The 20,964-nt window shown below is 44.1% G+C and overlaps 1 protein-coding gene across 1 annotated transcript in view; it reads left to right on the top strand.

Annotated features, from left to right (window-relative positions):
• Nucleotides 1-20,964, top strand: part of GRID1 (glutamate ionotropic receptor delta type subunit 1) — a 722,282-nt gene that overhangs the window by 698,351 nt on the left and 2,967 nt on the right. Inside the window, exons 14-15 of the mRNA XM_037049370.1 lie at nucleotides 6,103-6,269; nucleotides 13,403-13,643. Coding sequence (XP_036905265.1) covers nucleotides 6,103-6,269; nucleotides 13,403-13,643 — 408 coding nt within the window. The remainder of the gene's footprint in view (nucleotides 1-6,102; nucleotides 6,270-13,402; nucleotides 13,644-20,964) is intronic.

Genomic DNA, 20,964 nt, shown 5'->3' with positions numbered 1-20,964 from the left:
TGTGATAGCATAGATGGTATAACAAGGTTAAAGAAGACATTTTAATCAATTTGTGATAATCCCATCCAGTTCTGTAACAATCTTGTCCATCTTTGGGCATATTATATATCACATGTATACAGAATATTAATGATAGTGAACATATCCTACTGTTTTCCACTACTTTTTATATATAAAGGAGGTCTGTCTGAAAAAAGTCCAGCCACAATTAATATAACGAGAATGGTTTGCATGACATTGATGTAACCTGGCAGCCAAGGAGAGTGGACTGGAATGCGCATGTGTGAACAATGATGACTATACTAGTCAGTACTAGTACATACATAGTTCTAGTCAGTGGGAGTGGTAGATGTCATTGCGTGAGCTTGTGTACTGTGTGACTGTCACATTCAAAATGACTGAGGGAGTAGAGCAGCCAATCTGCATCAAATTTTACTTTAAGCGTGAACCTTCCTTCATGGAAACTTCAGATGATTCAGAAGGCCAGAGCTATGGGCAACTGGTGATCGGCACCTTCATGATGACAACACGCCCACTCATGCATCACATCTCATGCAGTTTTTTTTGCAGATTGTCAAATTACACATGTGACTGACATCCCCTACAGCCCATATTTGGCACCCTGTGACTTCTTGCTTTCCTCAAAACTAAAATCACCTTTGAAAGAGAAGAGATTTCAGACCATCGATAAGATTCAGGAAAATATGACAAGGTAGCTGATGGTGATTGGGAGAGCTATGTGATGTCACAAGGTGCCTGCTTTGAAGGGGACTGAGGCATCATTGTCCTGTGTACAATGTTTTTTGTATTTTCTTTAGCAAATGTCTCTTTTTCATATTAATGGCTGTATACCATACATATATGTTTCTACTTAGTCTTTATAATTATTATCTTTGCCTAAAAACTCATTAAATTTGTGAACCATAATTTATTAGATTATTACCCTAAATTAAATATTTAAACTGGTCCCATGCTTATTTTATAGGCAATACTGGATTTAAACTATCTTTCATATCTTTAAGATATATAGATGCATTTGGCTTACTTTCTCGGTTAAATCCCCAATTTGATAGGGTAAAGGATGTGACTTAAATGTTTATGTTGTGTATTGCTGCATTACTTTCTTTAGGATTATGGCTTTCTGTGATGCCTATAGCCATGAAGAATCATGCCAACTTTATCAAAACCTCACTAACACTGGATATTGTTAATTTAAAAATGTGGAAATGGTAACTTACATTTCTAGGTGATACAAACTTTCATCCCTTCGTGTTATTAGATGATCTGCAAATACTTTTCACAGTTCCTGGAGGAATCTTGGGCTCTAGTCCCAGGATCACAGAGCTAGCCCTAAAGGGCTCTCTAGGTTGCCTTGCCTACCTGGGCTTTGTATAAAGCCAAAGGGTTAGAGAAGGCTAAGCTAAATATACTGGTCTTGTCTCCAGGCTTATTTTCCAACAGGCACATTCTGTTGTATTGATGCACGCTAAGTCAGTGATTAGAATTTCAGAATACATTTAATATTGTAAATGAGCAAGCCAGATAAAGGAAATTTAACGCATTAAAGAAGTGAATACAGTATTTTTTGTTTTAGTGCAGAACACAAATCTATGATATCACTTTTATTTTTAAGGCATTACAAAACAAATGTCAATAAACTATTTGTAAACAGCTCACCATCTATCATACCTCTTCTCAGATAACATTCTTCTTCACTATCTATAGCCACCTGTGAAGTGAGGAAAGACAGGACTGGGAGACACAAAGAAGAACAAGTTGGTATGAATAGGAAGTAGCAAAACAGCCAACTCTAATGATCTGTTGTGCCACTTGGCCAAGGGACTCCGAGCTCCTACAGGAAGGTGTTTGGGTTCATGCTTCTCCCTCTGTGAGGAATACCAAGTGGGACATGGTAGAGAAAAGGCTAGATTCCTGCCAATACTCTGTCCTCCCAAGAGACTAGAAAAATTTTTTTGTTGAAAAATCCTCAACAAAAGGGAGTAGTTAATATAAATGGGAAAGGAAAATGTCTCACAGTGGGAGAGGTCTCTGGCATGGAGTTGAGGGGATGGAAATTGGAGGAAAAGAGATAGAAATGAAATGCCTTCCCAGTGAAAGTAGATAGTAGATTAGAGGCTGAGCCCATGAAAGAGGGAGCTGGACCTCAGAACAAAATGGGAGAAAAACTCAGACTCAGGAAAGGAAGAGAATGAGCTTGTGAGAGGAGAGGAGTAAGAGGAAATTCTTGGCTCTCCTGGAGGTAAGTGTTTAATATATTTCCTGTCCCCTACATATAGAGAAGCTCATGGATAAGCATCACAGAGTAAGGTGGGTACCTAATTATAAGGGGTCACATGGAAAACCAGTTCTAATCCTACAAGGAAGAGGTGCATTTTAGAATTTGGGGAGATCATAGAGCTTATTCTTAATGGGGAAAGAAGAAGGTCTATGCAATATAGTCATGATGGGTGGGGTATTTGGACTTCTTAGATATGGAGTCTGAAATGTTCCTGAGAAAATGGTCAGATCTAAGAAGGCTTCTGTCTCGCACAGTGTCTGTGACACACCAAGAAGATCAAGGGGACTGTGCGAGGTCCAGATGGATTTACTTGAAAGTGATGAACTTGAGAACCCCAGGGAAGGTGTTGGTGCTGCATTTTACTCAGCCTCGAGCAGTGTAAGGAGGACCTAGGAAGCCCTAGGATGCTGAGGAAGTGAGTAAGGAAGTTGGGATGGAGAGTGCTTCATAAGAGTAGAGCTCCACTGGAGCTGGAGCTTCTGATTTGGCCCACATACAAGATGTGGCACATCAGCCCCTCAGGGTCCTCCCTGTTCTGGCATTGTCAGATAGATTAGGTATTTGCCACATGCTTCTTGAAGCAGACATGAAAAATGTAATAGTAAATCTAGTTCCTGTTTCCAAATGAGATTGAAGGTCTGGGGTCAATCAGCATTTCAACAAGAGAACTACAGTACTTCCCCCTCTCTTCTCGGCTGCATCCCTGGTTAGCAGGGATTTGCCACTGAGACATTGCCAGTATACATGCCATATGTTTTCTGCCTTTTCAGCTTAGGCCGACAGGACTATAAATGCAACTTCCTTCATGCAACTGTACTCACCTGTCAACCCAAATTGGAGCCACAAATGCTTGAGGCTTGAAGAAATCCAAGAGCCCCATCAGAATAGCCATGCCAGGCTTTTGTCAGTCAGCTTCCACTTGATCTAGTCCAGCTTATTTCTTTTTCCTTTGTGGAACATCACTTGAAAGGTAGAAGCAAACCTGATCTTAATTCTTCCTTCAGCATGACATGCCCTTTTGAAATTGTACAAACAACAATGTCTGATTGTCATGTTGAATTGTGAGCATGGATGTAAAATGCTCCAAAGTCAGACTAAAGCCAAATACTAGGTCATAAGTCAACATTTTGCTGAGAAGCTTAGTTACTAAGAGTGGAAAATGTATATCTTTTCATGAGAAAACTTGTTTGTCAGCAGGAAAATTTTCTGAAGGCTGTTATCTTCCCATGGGCAAGTGGAGGAAGAGAGATGAGTGCAATTTTACAACCTGGGTCAAAGTCCTTTAGGGACTTCTGAAATTTGGATGGCCAGGAATAAGAATCTGATGTAATCCTTGAATTGCTTTCTGAGGTGAAAGTCAATAGGTGGCACAGGTGTGTCACTGAACAAAATTGCATGAATGGCCAGGAGCAGCCTATTCCAGGGATGCCACATTCTGCTCACAAATCCTTCTGATGGAAAACTTGTAATGAGAAAATGAGCTCTTTTGGCCAGTTGGCACTTTGGGTCTCAAAGAAAGTCAACTCTTGACTAGCTTCATGTAAGGAGTTATGGTACTCCTTGGAAAGTCTCAGTGGACATAAAGACTCAACTGAATAAAGAAAGGCGACAGGAACACACACCCTTAACAACACCATGAATCTGGTGGCTTGCCAGCATGGCCTTTTGTTGCCTAGATGTTTCAGCCCAGACACCAACTCCAGACTGAGGTCCTCTAGGATCTGTGGGAGCTATGGTGGGAGGGAAGGGAAGGCAAAGAGGTTTACTCACTGTAGAAATAAAACCAAAAACTTTGCTGCATTAAGAATATTATGCTCTATTTTAAGCTGGCCAAGTGACAATTTCTGGTTTGCATCTCCTTCCAAAATGCAAAGCAGCTTACTTTTTTTTCTGAGTGCTCAAACTCCAGACAAAATGGCTCTGGATAGAGTCGAGTGTCTGCCGTGGATGGTTTTCCTGGAGTGGGACTTTAGCTGTGGCTGCAGGAAAATTCCTAAAGGCATAATCTGCAACTGTTGCACTGACACAGAAATAGTGACACTAAAAACTTGGTCCTGTGCATGTGTGCATGTGTATACATACATGTGTGCATGCAGGTATGTACAGGTATGTGTTTGTGCATGTGTCTATATATGTGCATACCTTTTAAAATTTATTTTATTGTTGTTCAATTACAGTTATCTGTATTTTCCCCCTGCCACTGCCCCCCGCCACCCCAGCCAAACCCACCTCCCTCCCTTGCTTCCACACCCCTACCCTTGGTTTTGTCCATGTGTCCTTTATAATCATTCCTGAAAACCCTTCCCCCCATTATCTCCTCCCACCTCAGCTCTGGTTACTCTCAGATTGCTTTTAATTTCAGTGTCTCTGGTTATATATTTTTGTTTATTTGTTTTGTTGATTAGGTTCCACTTAAAGGTGAGATCATATAATATTTGTCCTTCACCACCTAGCTTATTTCACTTAGCATAATGCTCTCCAGTTCCATCCATGCTGTTGCAAAGGGTAGGAACTCCTTCTTTTTTTCTGCTGCATAGTATTCCATTGTGTAAAGGTACCACAGTTTTTTAGTCCACTCATTTACTGATGAGCACTTAGGTTGCTTCCAGAACTTAGATACTGTAAATGGTGCTGCTATGAACATTGGGATGCATAGGTTCTTATGGATTGGTGTTTCAGGGTTCTTAAGATATAATCCCAGCAGTGGAATTACTGGGTCAAAAGACAGTTCCATTTTTAGTTTTCTGAGGAAATTCCATACTGTTTTTTACAGTGACTGCACCAGTCAGCATTCCCACCAACAGTGCACTAGGGTTCTCTTTTCTCCACATCTTCTCCAGTACTTGTTTGTTGGTTTATTTATGATGGCCATTCTGACCTGTGTGAAGTGGTATCTCATTGTGGTTTTAATTTGCATCTCTCTGATGGCTAGTGACATTGAGCATCTTTTCCTATGTCTCTGGGCTCTCTGTATGTCCTCCTTGAAGAAGTGTGTGTTCAAGTGTTTTGCCCATTTTTAATGTTTTTTTTTTCTCCCTGGAGTGGAGTCATGTAAGTTCTTTATATATTTTGGAGATCAAACCCTTGTCCCAGGTGTCATTGACAAATATGTTTTCCCATGCAGTTGGTTCTCTTTTCATTTTCATGCTGTTTTCTTTAGCCATGCAGAAGCTTTTTAATTTGATGAGGTCCCATTTGCTTATTCTTTCCTTTACGTCCCTTTGTATGTGCATGCTCTTATGTGGGCAGTGAAAGGCAAATGGCAGAAACTCAGCCTGGCACCATAATATCGGGACCTTGATATTATGGGACTTCCCTTTGCATAATAAGGCCCTGATTTAGATATTTAGTCACAACCACTTTGGGCCACTGAACCTAAGGCTATCTCCCATGTTCACACTAAGCAGGGCCCAGACCAGGTTTGTGTAGCAATATTAAATGGATACTATTATGCTCCCCCTAAATCTCTGGTTGGAAAAATCTCAGTTCCCTGGGGTCAGATTTTTGTTGTCTCCAAGGTGAGCCTGCTACTCAGAAATAGGACCATGCCACAGTAAGATCTGCTGCACTGAGCCTGCTAGAGGCAGTATCCTATGCTTTTCTGTCTAACCTCAGTCAGTGATATCAACCAGTGGTGGAATCTGTAGACCAGGAAATTGGAGGAGAGTTTGTGGTGCTGGCTGGTGGGCAGGAGGAGCCATTTAGGAGGGTCCCTTAAAATCTCACTTTTGAGATGCCGCACTGCTTGAAATTAATACAGCAGGCCAGGCCTGTCTGATTGCATGATAACTTTCGTCTTTCAGGCAAAGAAGGGGAACTATGCCTTTCTATGGGATGTGGCTGTGGTGGAGTATGCGGCCCTGACTGACGACGACTGCTCTGTGACTGTCATCAGCAACAGTGTCAGCAGCAAGGGCTATGGGATTGCCCTGCAGCACGGCAGCCCCTACAGGGACCTCTTCTCCCAGAGGTAGGAACAGTCATCAATGCAGCTCTGGTAGCCCCCTCTGCTGAGGTGGGAGGATAACCTCCTCCTAGGAGATGAGAGCTAACACAAATTTGTTTATTTATCACCTTTTCCTCAGCACCGACTACGTGCCAGTATTCGATCCTCCTCTCACCCCCACTTGTTCTGTGCCAGGTCCTGTGTGGCACAGCAGGAAGTATATGATCCCTTCCCATGAAGGTGCATGGTCATGCTGTGAAATGTGATGTGAGAAGGCAATATCAGCATAGGGCAGTAAGTGTGACAAAGAGGATATTCTGGTGATGAAGGAGGGTGTCTGATCAGACCCAGAAGAGCAGGGAAGGCTTCCCAGAGGAAATGACACCTGTATCCTGAGGATGAGAAGGAGTTAGCTAGATAGTGGCAGTAATTTAAAATTAATGAATAATTAATTGGACTTGGCAAGGGGGCAGTAATTACTTATTTTTATTTTAAGATTTTTTATTGTTATTCTACTACAAGTGTCCCAATTTTTCCCCTTTGTTCTCCTCTACCTATCCCACCCCCTACTTCCACAGTCAATTCCCACACTATTGTCCATGTCCATGGGTTACTCATACATGTTCTTTAACTAATCCCTTCTTTCTACCATTATCTACTTCTTGAGATAAATGCAAAGTAGGAAGAGTCAATTTGGAGACTTGAAAAAAAGTGAGGTCAGAGAAGCAGATGGATTCCATAGTTATCTGTACATAGACTAGGGGATAGATGCTCTCTGCTGGGACAGAGAGGGGCCTGGCCCTCATTACATGCCTCGTCCTGGTCCTCCCCAGATCAGCTTCCTGGTAATTATTACTAGCAAATGGTAGGCATGTTGGTGGGAGGGGGGAGGAGGGCTGTATAGGTAAGAGTATTCAGCCTAAGACAATGTACAGGGATTCCCTCCACTAGAAATTAATGCAGTGCATCTAGCTTGTATTGCCTTATACTTAGCTTTCCATGTTATTTGCTGGTATGAGTACATCCCTAGCCCCCTGAGTAAAATATTCTGTCATCAACCGTCCCTGTTTCCTGCTACGGTTGTTTACCTTGGTCCTTGACCAGGTGACCTGGCCTTAGCAGAGAGGGTGGAAGTGAATAGTATGTGTAAGCTCAGTGGCTTTTTGCCAGGAAGCAGCCTGATAACAGGAGCTCTAATTCCTAGGGACATATAAGCCTTAAGCCCACCACTCATACATGTCTGTGAGGTGACATGCTGGTGGGTGAAGGGAGCAGAACTATATAGCCTACAGAAGCATCCATAAGGACAGGCTCTGCCTTGGTCCATCAAAACCCAAAATATGGCAGAGGTGTCCAAGTGAAAAGGCCCAGAGGGTGGTCAGGCTTAGGGGTAAACCCCAGTTGCCTGATTATTGCACACATTCCAGCACCGAGGGTCACCTGTTTGGAGGGGTGTGTGGGCAACTTTGCCAGCAAGTCCCCTCATCTGCCACAGATGAAAGTGAAACTACCAAGGCATGATCTGCTTGGGGAGGAGAGGTGGTCAATCTCTCAGAGGAGAAAGACCAGGAGCCCCTTCCTCAACGGTTTTTATTGGGTTGTAATATACAGGAATACAGGCGGCAAGGATCAAACAGTAGATAACATTTCAAAGAAATCTAAGGGCTTAGTCTGAGTCAGTGTCTGTCAAGTAAGGGGGTTGAAAATTTTGGGGAGACATACTAATTTCCTGCTCGGACCCTTAGCAAAGCAGGCTTCACAGGACTTTGTGAATTCTTTCTTATGCCCATCACCCCGGATCCCACTCTAGCCAACAAAGGACTTCACCACCTTCTCCATCATAGGTTTTTAGGCTTAAGTGGATTAGAGCCAGGAAGCGCTTCTCCCAGACGGAAAAGGAGACTCAGGCTATGTCAGAATAGCTGGGGGTGAGAGTCCATCACACCCTCTTTGCTGCAGCCCCCTGAGTCCTTCCATGATGGCCTCCCAAGTGATCGTGTCTGACTTAGGTTGCCCCTCTCTGAGGAGTGGTACCATTATGGACTAACCGATCATGCTTTGGGGTCAGGGGGAGGAAGCAGAAGCAACGTTGCTGCCAGAGATAAGCTTTGTCTCCTTAGTGGCTCACAGACCGGAGGTTGCTCACTCAGCCTTAGCCATGGGGGAGCAGTTACAACTCCTGAAACTAGGCAGAGAGGTGCCCAACAGAGAGGCAGGCGTCATAGAGATCATCAGTTTAACCTGGGGTTACTCAGCCAGCTGCTGTCAGAGTTGGAAAGAAAATGAAGGTCTGTTGAGCCCCAGTACTCTGCCCATGTTGCTGTCAGGTCTACCACCTTCCATCTCCTACCTCCTAGATTTTGACTGGTATCTTCTCATTATGAGCACTTGTGCCTAAGCCCCATCAGGGGAAGGCCAAGGAGGAGGGCCTCCAATTCATTTATTCAGAGGCTCTTTTGCAAAACTGGGAAAAGGGATAGAACTAATTAAGTTAAATGAGGCTTTTGTGTTTTCTCTGGATTTTAATCAAGTGTACATTCTGTGCCTCCCTTTGCTCCCTGGAGCAGAGAGAGATGACGAGAGAAGAAGTAGTGATTTATCACTTGCTCAGATTAGAGGCAATTGATGAGAAAATGGCTTCTCTCCAGATGTAAAACACACTACTGTTCTTGGGGTTTACTTCAGCCTGCATTCTGAGACAGGAGGCTCAGGGCATTCCACAGACCACCAACCTGTGGGCACCTTTCTAGAGCAGATGGTCAGGGAGTTTGGGGAGTAGTATAGCAGCAGCAGCAGCAGCAGCAGCAGCAGCAGCAGGTAGCTAATGTGCACTAGGAGAGAGCTCACAGAAGCACAAGGGGCCCCAGGGAGGGAAGTGTGGAGTCCCTGTACACTCACCCTGCTCAAAGATCTCCTGCAAGTCTGCTGAAGTGAATGCTGATGCACAGAGAAAGGAGAGAGCTTGACTCTTAGCTGGATTGTTCAATGGAATCAGGGCAGTGGGGGTTTCAAACAATGTTGGAGGGGGACCTGGGGATACTCAACCTGGAGATGGGTGGGGAGAGGGTGGTTGATCGCCCCCAATATCTAAGACTTGCTGGATGCAGAAGGAACTTGATGTCCTTTGTGTGCCTCTAGAGGTCAATGGACTAGGACTAGTGTGGGTGTGTGGGGTCCCAGAGAAGCAGACTTGCCCTGGAATAGGCCTGTGCATTTCTCTCCACTTGCTGACTGCAAGGCTCTATTAAAAATTTCTCCCAGCAGAAACTGCTCCCCCAGCCCCAGGGGTCATCATAAACAAAAGTGGCTACCTCAGTTTCCTTGTTATTCTGGCAAGAAACAATTTATTACTCTTTGCTTGAATCAGAAGGCCATGTGTTCTATGACTATAGGTAAATGTCGCCAGTGGATTATGCTGGCCTCCTCAATTATGTCATTTGTCTATATTGCAGCCCCTTCTGGGCTGGAAGCACCACCCTCTCTATCCTGGGCACATGGGTGTCTACTTGGGGGGATGCTCAGATCTCAGGTTGTCAATTGACTGCTGCCAATGACTCTTTGAGAGACTCTGTTTTTTTGGTGCATGCAGAACTGTGAGCTGTCTCCAGCTGGGGCATGACTTAGAGGAACAAGGCTGCAGGTCCAGAAATCAATGCTCCATGCCATGAACAGAAAAAAGGGTCTTGTGTAAATAACAGATCCCATTCTTGTCTGGAACAATTGTTATCTTCTTTTCCTTAGTCCTAGGAACTAAGCTATTTCTCTAAATTTGCCTATGGTCCCTTGCTTTGGCAAAGGAGAGAGTCTATAGACTACAACTTATGTGTATGGTGGGGGTTAAGAGCTATTGCCCATTTATGGACTATGGCATGCAGAGTGGGCATTCAATAAATGTCTAGCAACTTAATACCCATTTATAGAGCACCTATTGTGTAGCAGACTCCACACCTATTGATTAAAGGAAAGCACCTGCAATTATATCTGTCTGGAAAGTAGAAAAATTGGCTTCAGGAAGTGGCTATTATCACTCTGGCTCCCTCATAAGCAGTATAGATTATTATGCTGTCCATTGGTTTAGCCTCATTCTAGGAATCATTCTGTGCTTGTGAGTTGTTTTATCTTTCCTCTGTTGCTTACATATTTAAATTTTCTTTTTGATTTGTTTGGTTTCTATTTTGCTTGATGTTTTTGTATAAATGCCTTACATTTGTCCTGGAATAATATTGGGCATAAGAAATACCTACAATTATAAGGAGCCAAAAGAAGAGATACATTAGCAAAATGAAGCAACCTGCCTGACACTGCAGTCAATAAGTGGGGCAGTGGAATGTGGCCCCACAGTGTGCTCTGGCCAGTCTCATCATCCCCTCTGCCAGAATCTGACTCTCAGAGAGCAGGCTGGCTGCACTATCACCTGATGCTCTGGAAATATCATGGCCTCTTAGGTCAGCATGACCCAGCTCTGAAGAGAAGCTTTGCTACTTTCTAAGTGCAACTGTGGACAAGTCATTTATATTCTGAGCCCCAGGTCTTCAATAGGTAAAACAGATGCAGTAAGAATTACTTTGCAGGTTCTTATGAGGATTAAAACAATGTGAATTCATGAGTTCCCACTATGTTCTCAGTAGAAGGCAGTTCACATCAATACTGGGCCAACAGGACTGCTGGTCAATATGGCTACTAGACCACAAGTATTAACCAGCTTTTATGATCTTCAGCTGAGCAGTAGGCATGTGTTCCCTCCTTTCATTTTGTCACAATAATTCTGTGAGACAGGTGCATTTATTGTGATCTCAGATGTTAGTGATGAGAGAGTTCAAGTGGTGAGGTTTGGTAATATGGCTAGTACAATGTCAGAATCTGGGTACAAGCTGATGTTCATCAGAGCACAATCTGTCTGATGAACATGAAGCTTGGCTGATTCTCCATGGTGACACAGTACTTCTGCTAAAAGTCTTCTCAGAGGCCCCGAGGTCCTGCATATCCAGCCTGGTGTTTCTGTAACAGCTCAGAGGCCCAGCCTACTCATGTCTAACAACAGAGACTTCATGAATGGCTGGCTAGCATGGACCAGCGGACATATAGACATGTAGCTTCCCTAACACATCCTTAGCACAGAGGTAGCAGGACACTGTAGCTTCCCAGTTAAACAAGGGAAGTGCCATGTGAGAGATCTCTGGCCTTAGCTGCATACTGAGCTTGATCCCATACCACACAAATACAGCATGTAAATCATGTGTTTATCTTAAGGGCCAAGGTTCTACATGCACAGCACACTCTAAACCTTTTGTACTGATCTATACCCTGGGCACTTAATGGACACTATCTCATTATCTCACCATGCCCATTTCAGTTTAGGTTTATTTTTAATATTCAGTTAACAAATTCACATAATTATTGATACAATAAACACCCAGTGGATGGCCCAAGTGATGCTGGCCATTGTGCTTGGTTAGGGGAAATCATGGAGAGTAACACATAGCCCCTGTCCCGAAGGACCTACTCACTTATTGGGAATCCAGGGTCTTTGGTGCAAAGATGAGGAAGCTGAGGTTAACAGGACAAGTCACTTATCTGAGGATAATGAACTGAGATCTGGTGCTTTCAAAGCCTACCTACTCTGTACACTAAGCTGGGCTAATCCCAGCCAGTGATAGGCCATGCTATGCTGCACCCAAGATTCTGACAGGCCAGGGAACCCTCTCGGGCTATTACTTTCCCTGTCCACTCATGACAGCTCATGCATGGGCATTGAACTCAGCCTCAGCCTATATCACAGCTGGCCTGCCATGCAGATCCAGGGCAGAGACTGCTCAACTAGGCAGTTGACAATGAGTTTCTCTTGTTTACAGAAAATCACCACTTTCAAATTGTATAAACCCAGAGGGGTCAGAGAGGTCCAGAGAGTGTTGTCATCTGAATATGTTAGTATAGATTGGGCTTAAAGATCCCCCTCCACAAATGGAAAAGCTTGGATGTGAGAAGCCCGGGGGCTACCAGCTACCGCTAGCTTGCTGTTCAGACTCCTGGATTATAGAGGGAGCCCTTGAAATAGCACAACAAAGGAAAATTGCCACTTACTTGGGGAATATGGGAACAACAGGTGCTGCTGCACATCTGCACTCAGGATACAATCCAAACTTCCTGCCACCCTGTCAGAACCTGTGATCTGTCTTGGTTCTACCTGCTTCCTTGTCTTCATCTCTAACGTCCTCCTCCTCATGCACCACACCCCTCATCAGTCTTACTGGCCATATTTTATCTTCTCAGATATGCTGAACATTTATCTCATTTCAAATGTGGTTCTGGTCTCCAGAAGGTTCTTCCTTCTCCTCACTTAATGCTAACCTTTCTACCAACTGTAAAGAGACTTTGGCAAGGTATTTCACCTCTCTGTGCCTCAATTTACTTCTCGGTAGAAATGGGAAAATGGAAGTAACCATCTCAAAGCATTGACATGAGGATTGAATATGATTTGTTAAGCACTTAGAATACTTCTTAATACTTTCCTCTCACCTCCTTGATGAGGTTTTCCCTAAGCCTTCTGTTTAGGCCATCATCTCAGTGCTAGCACTACCTTCATCTCATGGTATAGTCACAGCTCTGTCTCCACATTGATGGTCTGATTGTTTTCATGTTTGTGTATGTGTCTCTAGACCATAAGCACAGTGGTGTTGAGCATCATACTTGGTACAATGAAGATGCTTCTTAAATAAATGAATGAATGATTTGGTGAACCCTAGTGGGAGAAACTTAGGATATAGGTATTGAAGTTTGAGAGAAAGCATTTTGTAAGCATGAACATCCTAAGTCCACAGCCTAAGTGTGTGTGTCATCCATTTCTATATTTTCTGATTTCATCCTCCAAGACTGCCCCAGGATCCCATGTGAAGGGTCCTTATGTGTTTTGCTACTGGACTTTATCCCTGGCCAGGGGGACAGGGTGGGAGAGGGCATAGAGGCTTTTGAGGAGGAGAGTTATAAAACCTGATGTGATTTTGGAAAAAGCCTTCTGCCTGCAGAGTGGAGAATGGATTGGGTGGAGAGGAAAGCTGAGGCAGAGAGCTGCTATGATGGTTCAGCATTGTCTTAGGTGGGGCCACTGTGGTGGGAAAGGGGCTGAGATTCCCATGGCTCATGTGGGTTATATCTTTCAGAATCCTGGAGCTGCAAGACACTGGGGACCTGGATGTGCTTAAGCAGAAGTGGTGGCCGCACACAGGCCGTTGCGACCTTATCAGCCATGCTAATGCCCAGGCTGATGGCAAGTCCCTCAAGCTGCACAGCTTTGCCGGTGTCTTCTGCATCCTGGCTGTTGGCCTCCTCCTCGCCTGCCTGGTGGCTGCTCTAGAGTTGTGGTGGAACAGCAACCGTTGCCACCAGGAGACTCCCAAAGAGGTCTGTGCCGTGGGTCCTGATTCTCCTTCCTAGTCTAGAGGCTGGGCAGTGTTATTGGGCTACTTGATGGGTGGTTTTCTTCCTGTTAGTGTTTTCCTGAGTCACTTGTCTGGAGGCAGCAGTCTTACATTGGGGGATGGTGTTATCATTTTATTATGATTTTAAAGCCAGAAAAAAATGTAGGGGTGTTTTCATGCTTGAACAAAGTATCAAGGCATCAGCGATGGCCACATAAGTCCTGGTTTTATCTGTAGAGTGGGTATAGCATAAGCAGCACCAGACAGCCCTTCCCCACCCTGCCCTACCCCTGTGCCTCCTCCTCCTCAAGTCGAGGGACCCACTTTAGGGTAAGAAAGGAGACTACATTCCCTCTTGGTTCTCTATGGCTTCTTACCAAGGCCCACAGGGCCTATGCCTCCAGCATGTGAGGACCAGCTCCTGCCCCTCCCATTGTCCCTTCCTTCCTCTCTGGCTCCTCCTTGGAAGACCTAGCCTTGCCCTCTTTCTACTAGGTACACTCTGCACAGGGAACATTGTGAGTCTGTTCAGACTTCAGGTTTTAGGCACACTTTCCTTCCTGTATGTATCAACCACAAGCTGATTCTGCCCTTCACACGTCCTTTTCATTGGGTTTTTGCTCTTCTCCGGGCTCATTTTTAAAAAATATGAAGCCTTCATTAAGGTCCCCTGGAGAAAACTCCTCTAAGGGAGGGTGGTGAGGAGTGTGGTTTGTAATGATGCTCCGCCATCAGAAACCTGTACACAGGCATCGTAGCACAAGCCCAGCCAATCCATCACAGGGCTGTCACTGCAGGTATATGTACCTTGGCTGCTTCTGGAATCACAGCTCATTTATAGTTTACATGAAGACAAACAGGTATAAATTTCAAACAAGAGGCAGTAAAGTAACCAGCGCCAAATCCAAAGAGGCAGCAGAGGCATGGCCGCCATCTCTGCCACCTGGAGAGACTGGCTGACCACGCACCATACATCAGTCTGTTATGGAGCCCTGGTTGGGCTGGGGACAGACTCTCACCACCTACTTCTCCCCACCCAGGTCTATAAGCACAGAAGTGGGCAGGTGGGTGGTGTGCTCTTGGAACCACTCCCAGTTGGACCAGGGAGGACCAGCTCACAGTGTACCCACTCTCCATGTTTTTTTTTAAACCTAAGCCACCAGCCCATTTTCCTTTGTGCAAATTTCCTTTGGGTTGGAGAGCTGGAGAGACTTATTAGGTGGGTGAGCATTGCACTGTCATGAAGGCACTATCCTGGGGTGGTGTGGTGGAGTAGGCACACAGGGGCAAGAGACTGAGGCTCAGCCCTCCAGAATGTTCTTTGTGAGCCAGGTTCAGGAAGATGCCATCCTTCCACTATTGGAAGTACTTGTCTGCTTTCAGCTGTGTCCCCCAGCTTAGTGTTTAGTGACAGGCCTGGCCTGGACAGCCCAGAATGAACTGTCAGGATGTGTGTGTGAATGTGTGTGTCTGTGAGTGGGTGTCTGTGTTTGTGAATGTGTGTCTGAGTGTGTGTGGGGGGTAGAGAGAAACTAGAGAGATATTGAAGGCAGAGGTAAAAAGAGAGGGAGACAGAGAAAGACCAGGAGACAAGGTATAACCTACAATGAGGAGCAGCTACCTCTTTACCAGAAAGCACATGGTCTTCCATTCTGGTTTCTACATATGCCTGAGACCTCAGGCATGAGAGTGAGGACAAAATATATCAGTCCTGTTTGCAAAATATGCAACTTCCTGTCCAGGCCACTGCTGACCCTCTTCCAGATAGAAAGGAGAAGGAATGAAGAAACAGGTTAGAAAAGCACAGTAGCTGCCTTTCCTTCAGCCCCTTCGGGTGTTGAATGGGGAAAAAAGGGAAATATTCCATCCTTTTTCTGTTTTTAAGGGTTTCTGATTGTCAAATGAAGTTTCCCCCTCCCTTTTCTTCTTCCTTTAATACATGTGCCCTAAGGAACACAGGTCCTGTCCTCAGGGACTCACCTCCACATGGGCAGGTGGGACAGAGGGCTACCCTCTGTCCTGCTGATCAGGGCCACCTGAAGTGAGCAGTGGGGTCTGTGAAATGTTGAGGGGCATGCAGCCAGCCTGGGCATGGTGGGACCATCAAGGGTAGGGTACAGGTTAGTAGTGAGCTGCGTACTAAAGGATTTTTATAAATCCTAGAACTCGGGATGAGACAAAGTGGCCTTGTAGGCAGGTCGAACAGCATGGGGATAAACAAAGTCATTACACCTCCCAGAACTCTGGGGTCTACAGTGTCAGCACCAGCAAGGAGGTAGGTATGGAAGGTGCTGGAGTGAAAGAAGGGACTTCCTCTGAGGGACTTAGATGCCAGGGGCTTTGAATTTTATAAAGGGAGTAGGAACCAGGAAAGCAGTAGAAACAACAGGATTTTAGAAGCATACCTTTAAAACCCTCAACAAATAACGAGGGTATTTTAATGTGGACCTTTGTGTTACTGGTTGGCTGTGTTTTATGGAGCAAAATTTGCAATTGGGTGAGAGTGTCTGGTTCATTTTAAAATGCTTTATTTTGGAGGCATTGGCCATATTTATTAAGAGACAGAAACCTGTCTTTGGTTGGAGTCCTAGTCATTTTTAATGGCCTGTACAGATGTCTTCAGAGCTTAGATACCTGCTTGAGGAAGAGTAGTTAATGGCATTCAACCCCTTAATACTTGTGTGGATTTGAGCTCATATTTTTTCTAAGGAATCATATGATTATATAGTTACCTGATGCAGGTGAGCACACCAAGCTCTGCAGATGCAGTTAAGAGCCACCTGCTAGATTTATGGGGGAAGTGGAATCATTGCTCTCAGAATAAAATATTCATGAAATAAAGATGAGAACTGCACAAATGGGAGATGACACGAGGACTGAGGGATGAATCATCCATCATGGCTGGAAGTTTGGAGTTCTTGTTGCCTCCTGCCTTGCCTGCACTCCCTGGCCCCTGCATCCACTGCAAACAGGACCTGACAAGAGGCCATGGTGGCCAGGCAGCAGTGGTAGAGGGGCAGCTGGGCCCTTCCATGTGACCAGTGGGCTGACCTTGGTCTGCATGCCTGTTTGCTCTTTGTGGGAAGATTTGATCCTGGAACCCATTCTTTTACTCTACACCCTTCCTCGCCTCCATGCCTCTAATGCTTTTTAAACTCCATGTAGAGATTTTTCTCTCTGGTTCCTTTTCTCTCTTCATTTATGCTAAACTCACAGTGCACCTCTAGGGCTCAAGAAGGGAAGGTGTCTGAAGTGCCATATGCAGCATGTGTCCCATGGGATGTGCTTGGTGAATTATGGCCAAGGGGCTACTCCCTTAAAGGACCTTGTGTTGTACAGGAAGGGATGTAGGGATGACCAGTCACATCTTTATTGCACCTTCCCTATGCCAAGAAAATGACATGTTACTTTCTTAATTCTCTTTGAGTCTCTTCAACAACATTTGAGGGAGGCTTCCTCACCTTTGGGAAAATGGGACTCAGAAGTGGTCTGGGAAGAACTGCAATATGAGGGAAGTGTCTGTCACTGGGCCTTCCATCAGGTGTGTACAAGAACAGGAGCTTCCTCCTAGCCTTTTTCAGAGGTTTTTGAGAATGAAGAGTGTAACTGAGGATTCTTCCCTATGCCAGATCGAAACTGAACCCCAGTTTTTCTCTTCTGAAAACTAAGCCTGGCTCAATGGCTACATTGTTGATGTTAGGCCACTTAGTGTGAGGGGAAACTCGTGCCCTTAGCCCAGGACCTTCCAGGAAGAAGGCATTAACACTTGTCATAGTCATATCTATCTCACAGGCACCTCAGATATGACTCCCCTTCATAAAACTTCCCCTTCCCACTTCCATGGCCCGCCTTCATGCCAGGGGTGATGCCAAATTGCCACTGGTGCTGTACCTACCTGTCTCTGCTTTAGGTTTGCTGGTGCTTCCTACCTCTGCATTCCCATCACTTTGCCCAGTCTCTGGAACAGTGGGATCTCTTGTTGAGGGATGATGAATATAACTGAAGTATTGAGCACCTTCCATGTGCCAGGGACCAAGATGGATGCTTTACCAAGAACATTAGCTCATCTGGTAGTAGGAGCTCAAAAGTATTTATCGAAGGAATGAGCCAGTCTAGGCACCTATAAAGAAAGCATTATTAATGTTAAATTGTTGTGTAAATCATTGTAGCTGAATCAGTGACTTTCAATTCTTGCTGCACATCAGGGGTCATTAATTCTGGGGCTTTTTCAAAGTACAGATGCTTGGGATCCATTCTCCAAACGGCTGTGTTAGGCAGATCTGGACAACTATAATTTCTAGAAGCTTTAGATGTGCTTTGATGTCCTGGCAAGGCTGAAAACACTGGTCTACACTATCTTGCCAAGGGGAGATTGGGAATGTGCAGCCCAGGTTTGGGAGCTGGGTAGGTGTTGGCTCTGATCCTGACACTCCACTTACTCTGGAATTGTGTGACCTTGAGCAAGACTGTTCACCCCTAGCCTTGGTTCACCTGATGTATATCTGTTGCAATCATTGGCTCCCTGCTCTCATTGCCCGCTCCTACAAAATCTGTAGTTGAGCCCATCAGAACTTTTTCTCATCATGCTCTGAAAAACTGCCCAGCATCCCCTGAGACCACTTCATTGACTTAACTAACATTCAGCTTCTTTGCACTTACACAACATTATTCTCAGACTCCCAGCTCAGCTCTTTGGGGTCAGGAATGTCTTTGGAGCAACACTTAAGAAGATTATGTTGATGGTGTTTCTCCCAGCTGTTGGGTCTCATTTACCACTTGGTTGGTCTCAAGGACACCTCCTACAAGCATCCCAGATGGGAAGTCCCTCAATACATTTTGTTCTTGCCAAACTTAAATAGAAGCCATTGGATGCCAAACAAAGTTAGTTCTAACGGGTCCCACGTGTGCCTGGCTATTACATAGATGATAGTTTAGTTAATTACTGTTTTCCAATACGCTGTGTTATTTCCACAATAGTGAACATCAGCTTAATTACAGAACTTTATCTCTGCAAGACAATGTCTGGGAAAGGGTCCCCAGTAATCTCTGCTGGTACATCTGTCATCATGTTTAATATGAGGTGAGAAACACAGAGCTGGAATTCAGCTGGATATATGGAGTAATGCCATTAGTAAACTTTATGTCATAGTCAGGGATATTTCACTGGGTTAGTTACCTACAGTAAATTAGTGAAGGGAGGAGCAAGTTTTCAAGTATCTCTCTATAGCTGTCATTACTTGGTTGAACACCGAAGCTTTGGGATAATGAGGGTATAAACGGATATAGTTCACATTTAAAAGCTCATTATTTGAATTTGCATAACATAATAGAATGCCCTATTTTGTCCAAAATATAGACGATTATTTGGATCACTCTTTCCTTGAGTAGGTAGATTATTTCAGCCTCTTTCCTTGGCCTGGGGGCCACCAAAAATAACTTAGTGTGTGCTAAATCTGTGGCCCCAGGTGATCCAAGAAGACAGCACTCCCAGGGTTTCCAAACAAGGTAGTTTTCTCCACTTCTCTGCACTGCAGCTCTGGCTCTGGCAGGAGCAGGCAGCATGGAGGGTATGTTGGGAGACTCAGAAACAAGCTGCATGTGTTTTCCAGAGAGAACAGAGGTGTTTGCTACAGTTCCACTTATTTTCTTGTTCAATTAAATGACAAATGCAGGAAGCTTGTGATGGCGTCCTTTTTCTCTAGGGTTTGCTTTGTGTTGGGGCTACTTCCATGAGTAGAATTTGTATAGAATGAGATTCAGTTGGTACAGAGAGGATGAGTTCTTGACTGCCATTCAATGTGGAAAGGTAACCCTTGAAAGTTTGTTTAAGTGATATGGATTTTTTTCTTTTTGTCTTAACATGGACAGGTTACAGGCCAATAAGTAACCTCAAATTGGGGCTGATACCCACTGCACACTTTGCAGTCCTTGGAACTGCTTAATTTGCCCTTAATTTAAGGCAATATATATATATATATATATATATATATATATATAGCCTTAAATTATATTTATAATTATAAATATATATAATATATATATAAATTATTTATATATATATCTTGCCTTATATATATATGATATATATATATATCTTGCCTTAAATTAAGGGCAAATTAAGCAGTATTATATATAAATATAGATATAGATAGATAGATAGATAGATAGATATCTAAGGCAAGATATCTATATCTATATATATATACATATAGATAGATGAAACTAATTATTCATGCTCTTTCTTCCAAAAATACTAATTCTAGGGGAATTGGACCATCTTCATAACAACGCTCTGGGTTGGTCTTTATTCTAGAAGCTTTGATATTACCTGATCCACTCCTCACTGCTGTGATTATTATGCTAGATTGGTGCTGGTTCCCTGCCACTTTATTGCACTCCTCTCCTCCCCACTCAGCCTCCTCATCCTCATCCTTCACTAATGAAGGATTTCATTTTGAAAACATAACTTTGCTCACATTTTTCAGAGGACTTTTGTTGGTGGGTCTTCTCCCAAAGCTCCCTTATGTTTATTCCCCTGATATTTAGTAGAGAGGCTCCTTTCACTTTTTCTCTACTCTCAACTCTCTGCCTCCCTGTGGTCTTCTTTGTTAGGAAGTTATCCTTTCTCTGTCTCTAAACTCCAGAAAAACAGGGAGCATCTCATGAACACCTGTTCTGACCCAGTGCTCATTTGACTGATAAAAAGGGCCAAGCCCTTTCTTCTAAATGCCAGAATCCAGAGTGGACACATCTGGGAGTAAGACACTTGCCTCCCACTTTAAATTATTCTGCTCTTAAACTTGCCTTTTTTTCCATATCAAATGGGATCCTTAAAGCCCTGAAAGGAAAATAGAAAGGAGGAAAGGCAAGATTATGTGACTAACTAGTTTTCCCAATGATCCCAGGACCACTTACTTGGTCATCAGTTTTCCTTTGACAGAAACTAAAGGCTGTGCCGGAGAGGCACTCTGTCCAGTCTTCTCCAAGCTTCGCTGGCTGCAAAGAGAAGGGAAAGTTATGTTATCAAACCCCAAAGATATCTGAAATTATCACTCAGTTTCTCCATCTTCAAGGATCTCTGGTTTCAGTCTTATGCCTTTCACACATTTTGAAATAAAAGCAGTCTGCAGATACAAATATTTCCCAACATGGCTGTGGTACTGACTTTGGCTAATGCAGATAAAGGAGCCAAATCATAAGCTTATCAGATCTCATAGCGCCCATGAGAAGGCAGGAGAAGTAGGCTGTGTAATAAGTAGGGGCAAACCCTTGTCCAGATGGCTGGGAGGCAAGATCCAGGAGGG

Source organism: Sturnira hondurensis, unplaced genomic scaffold, assembly GCF_014824575.4.
Source record: "Sturnira hondurensis isolate 20B ecotype Veracruz unplaced genomic scaffold, ASM1482457v3 Scaffold0006496, whole genome shotgun sequence".
In the NCBI taxonomy this organism is placed as follows: Eukaryota; Metazoa; Chordata; class Mammalia; order Chiroptera; family Phyllostomidae; genus Sturnira; species Sturnira hondurensis.
This window is presented reverse-complemented; position numbering and strand designations above follow the sequence as displayed.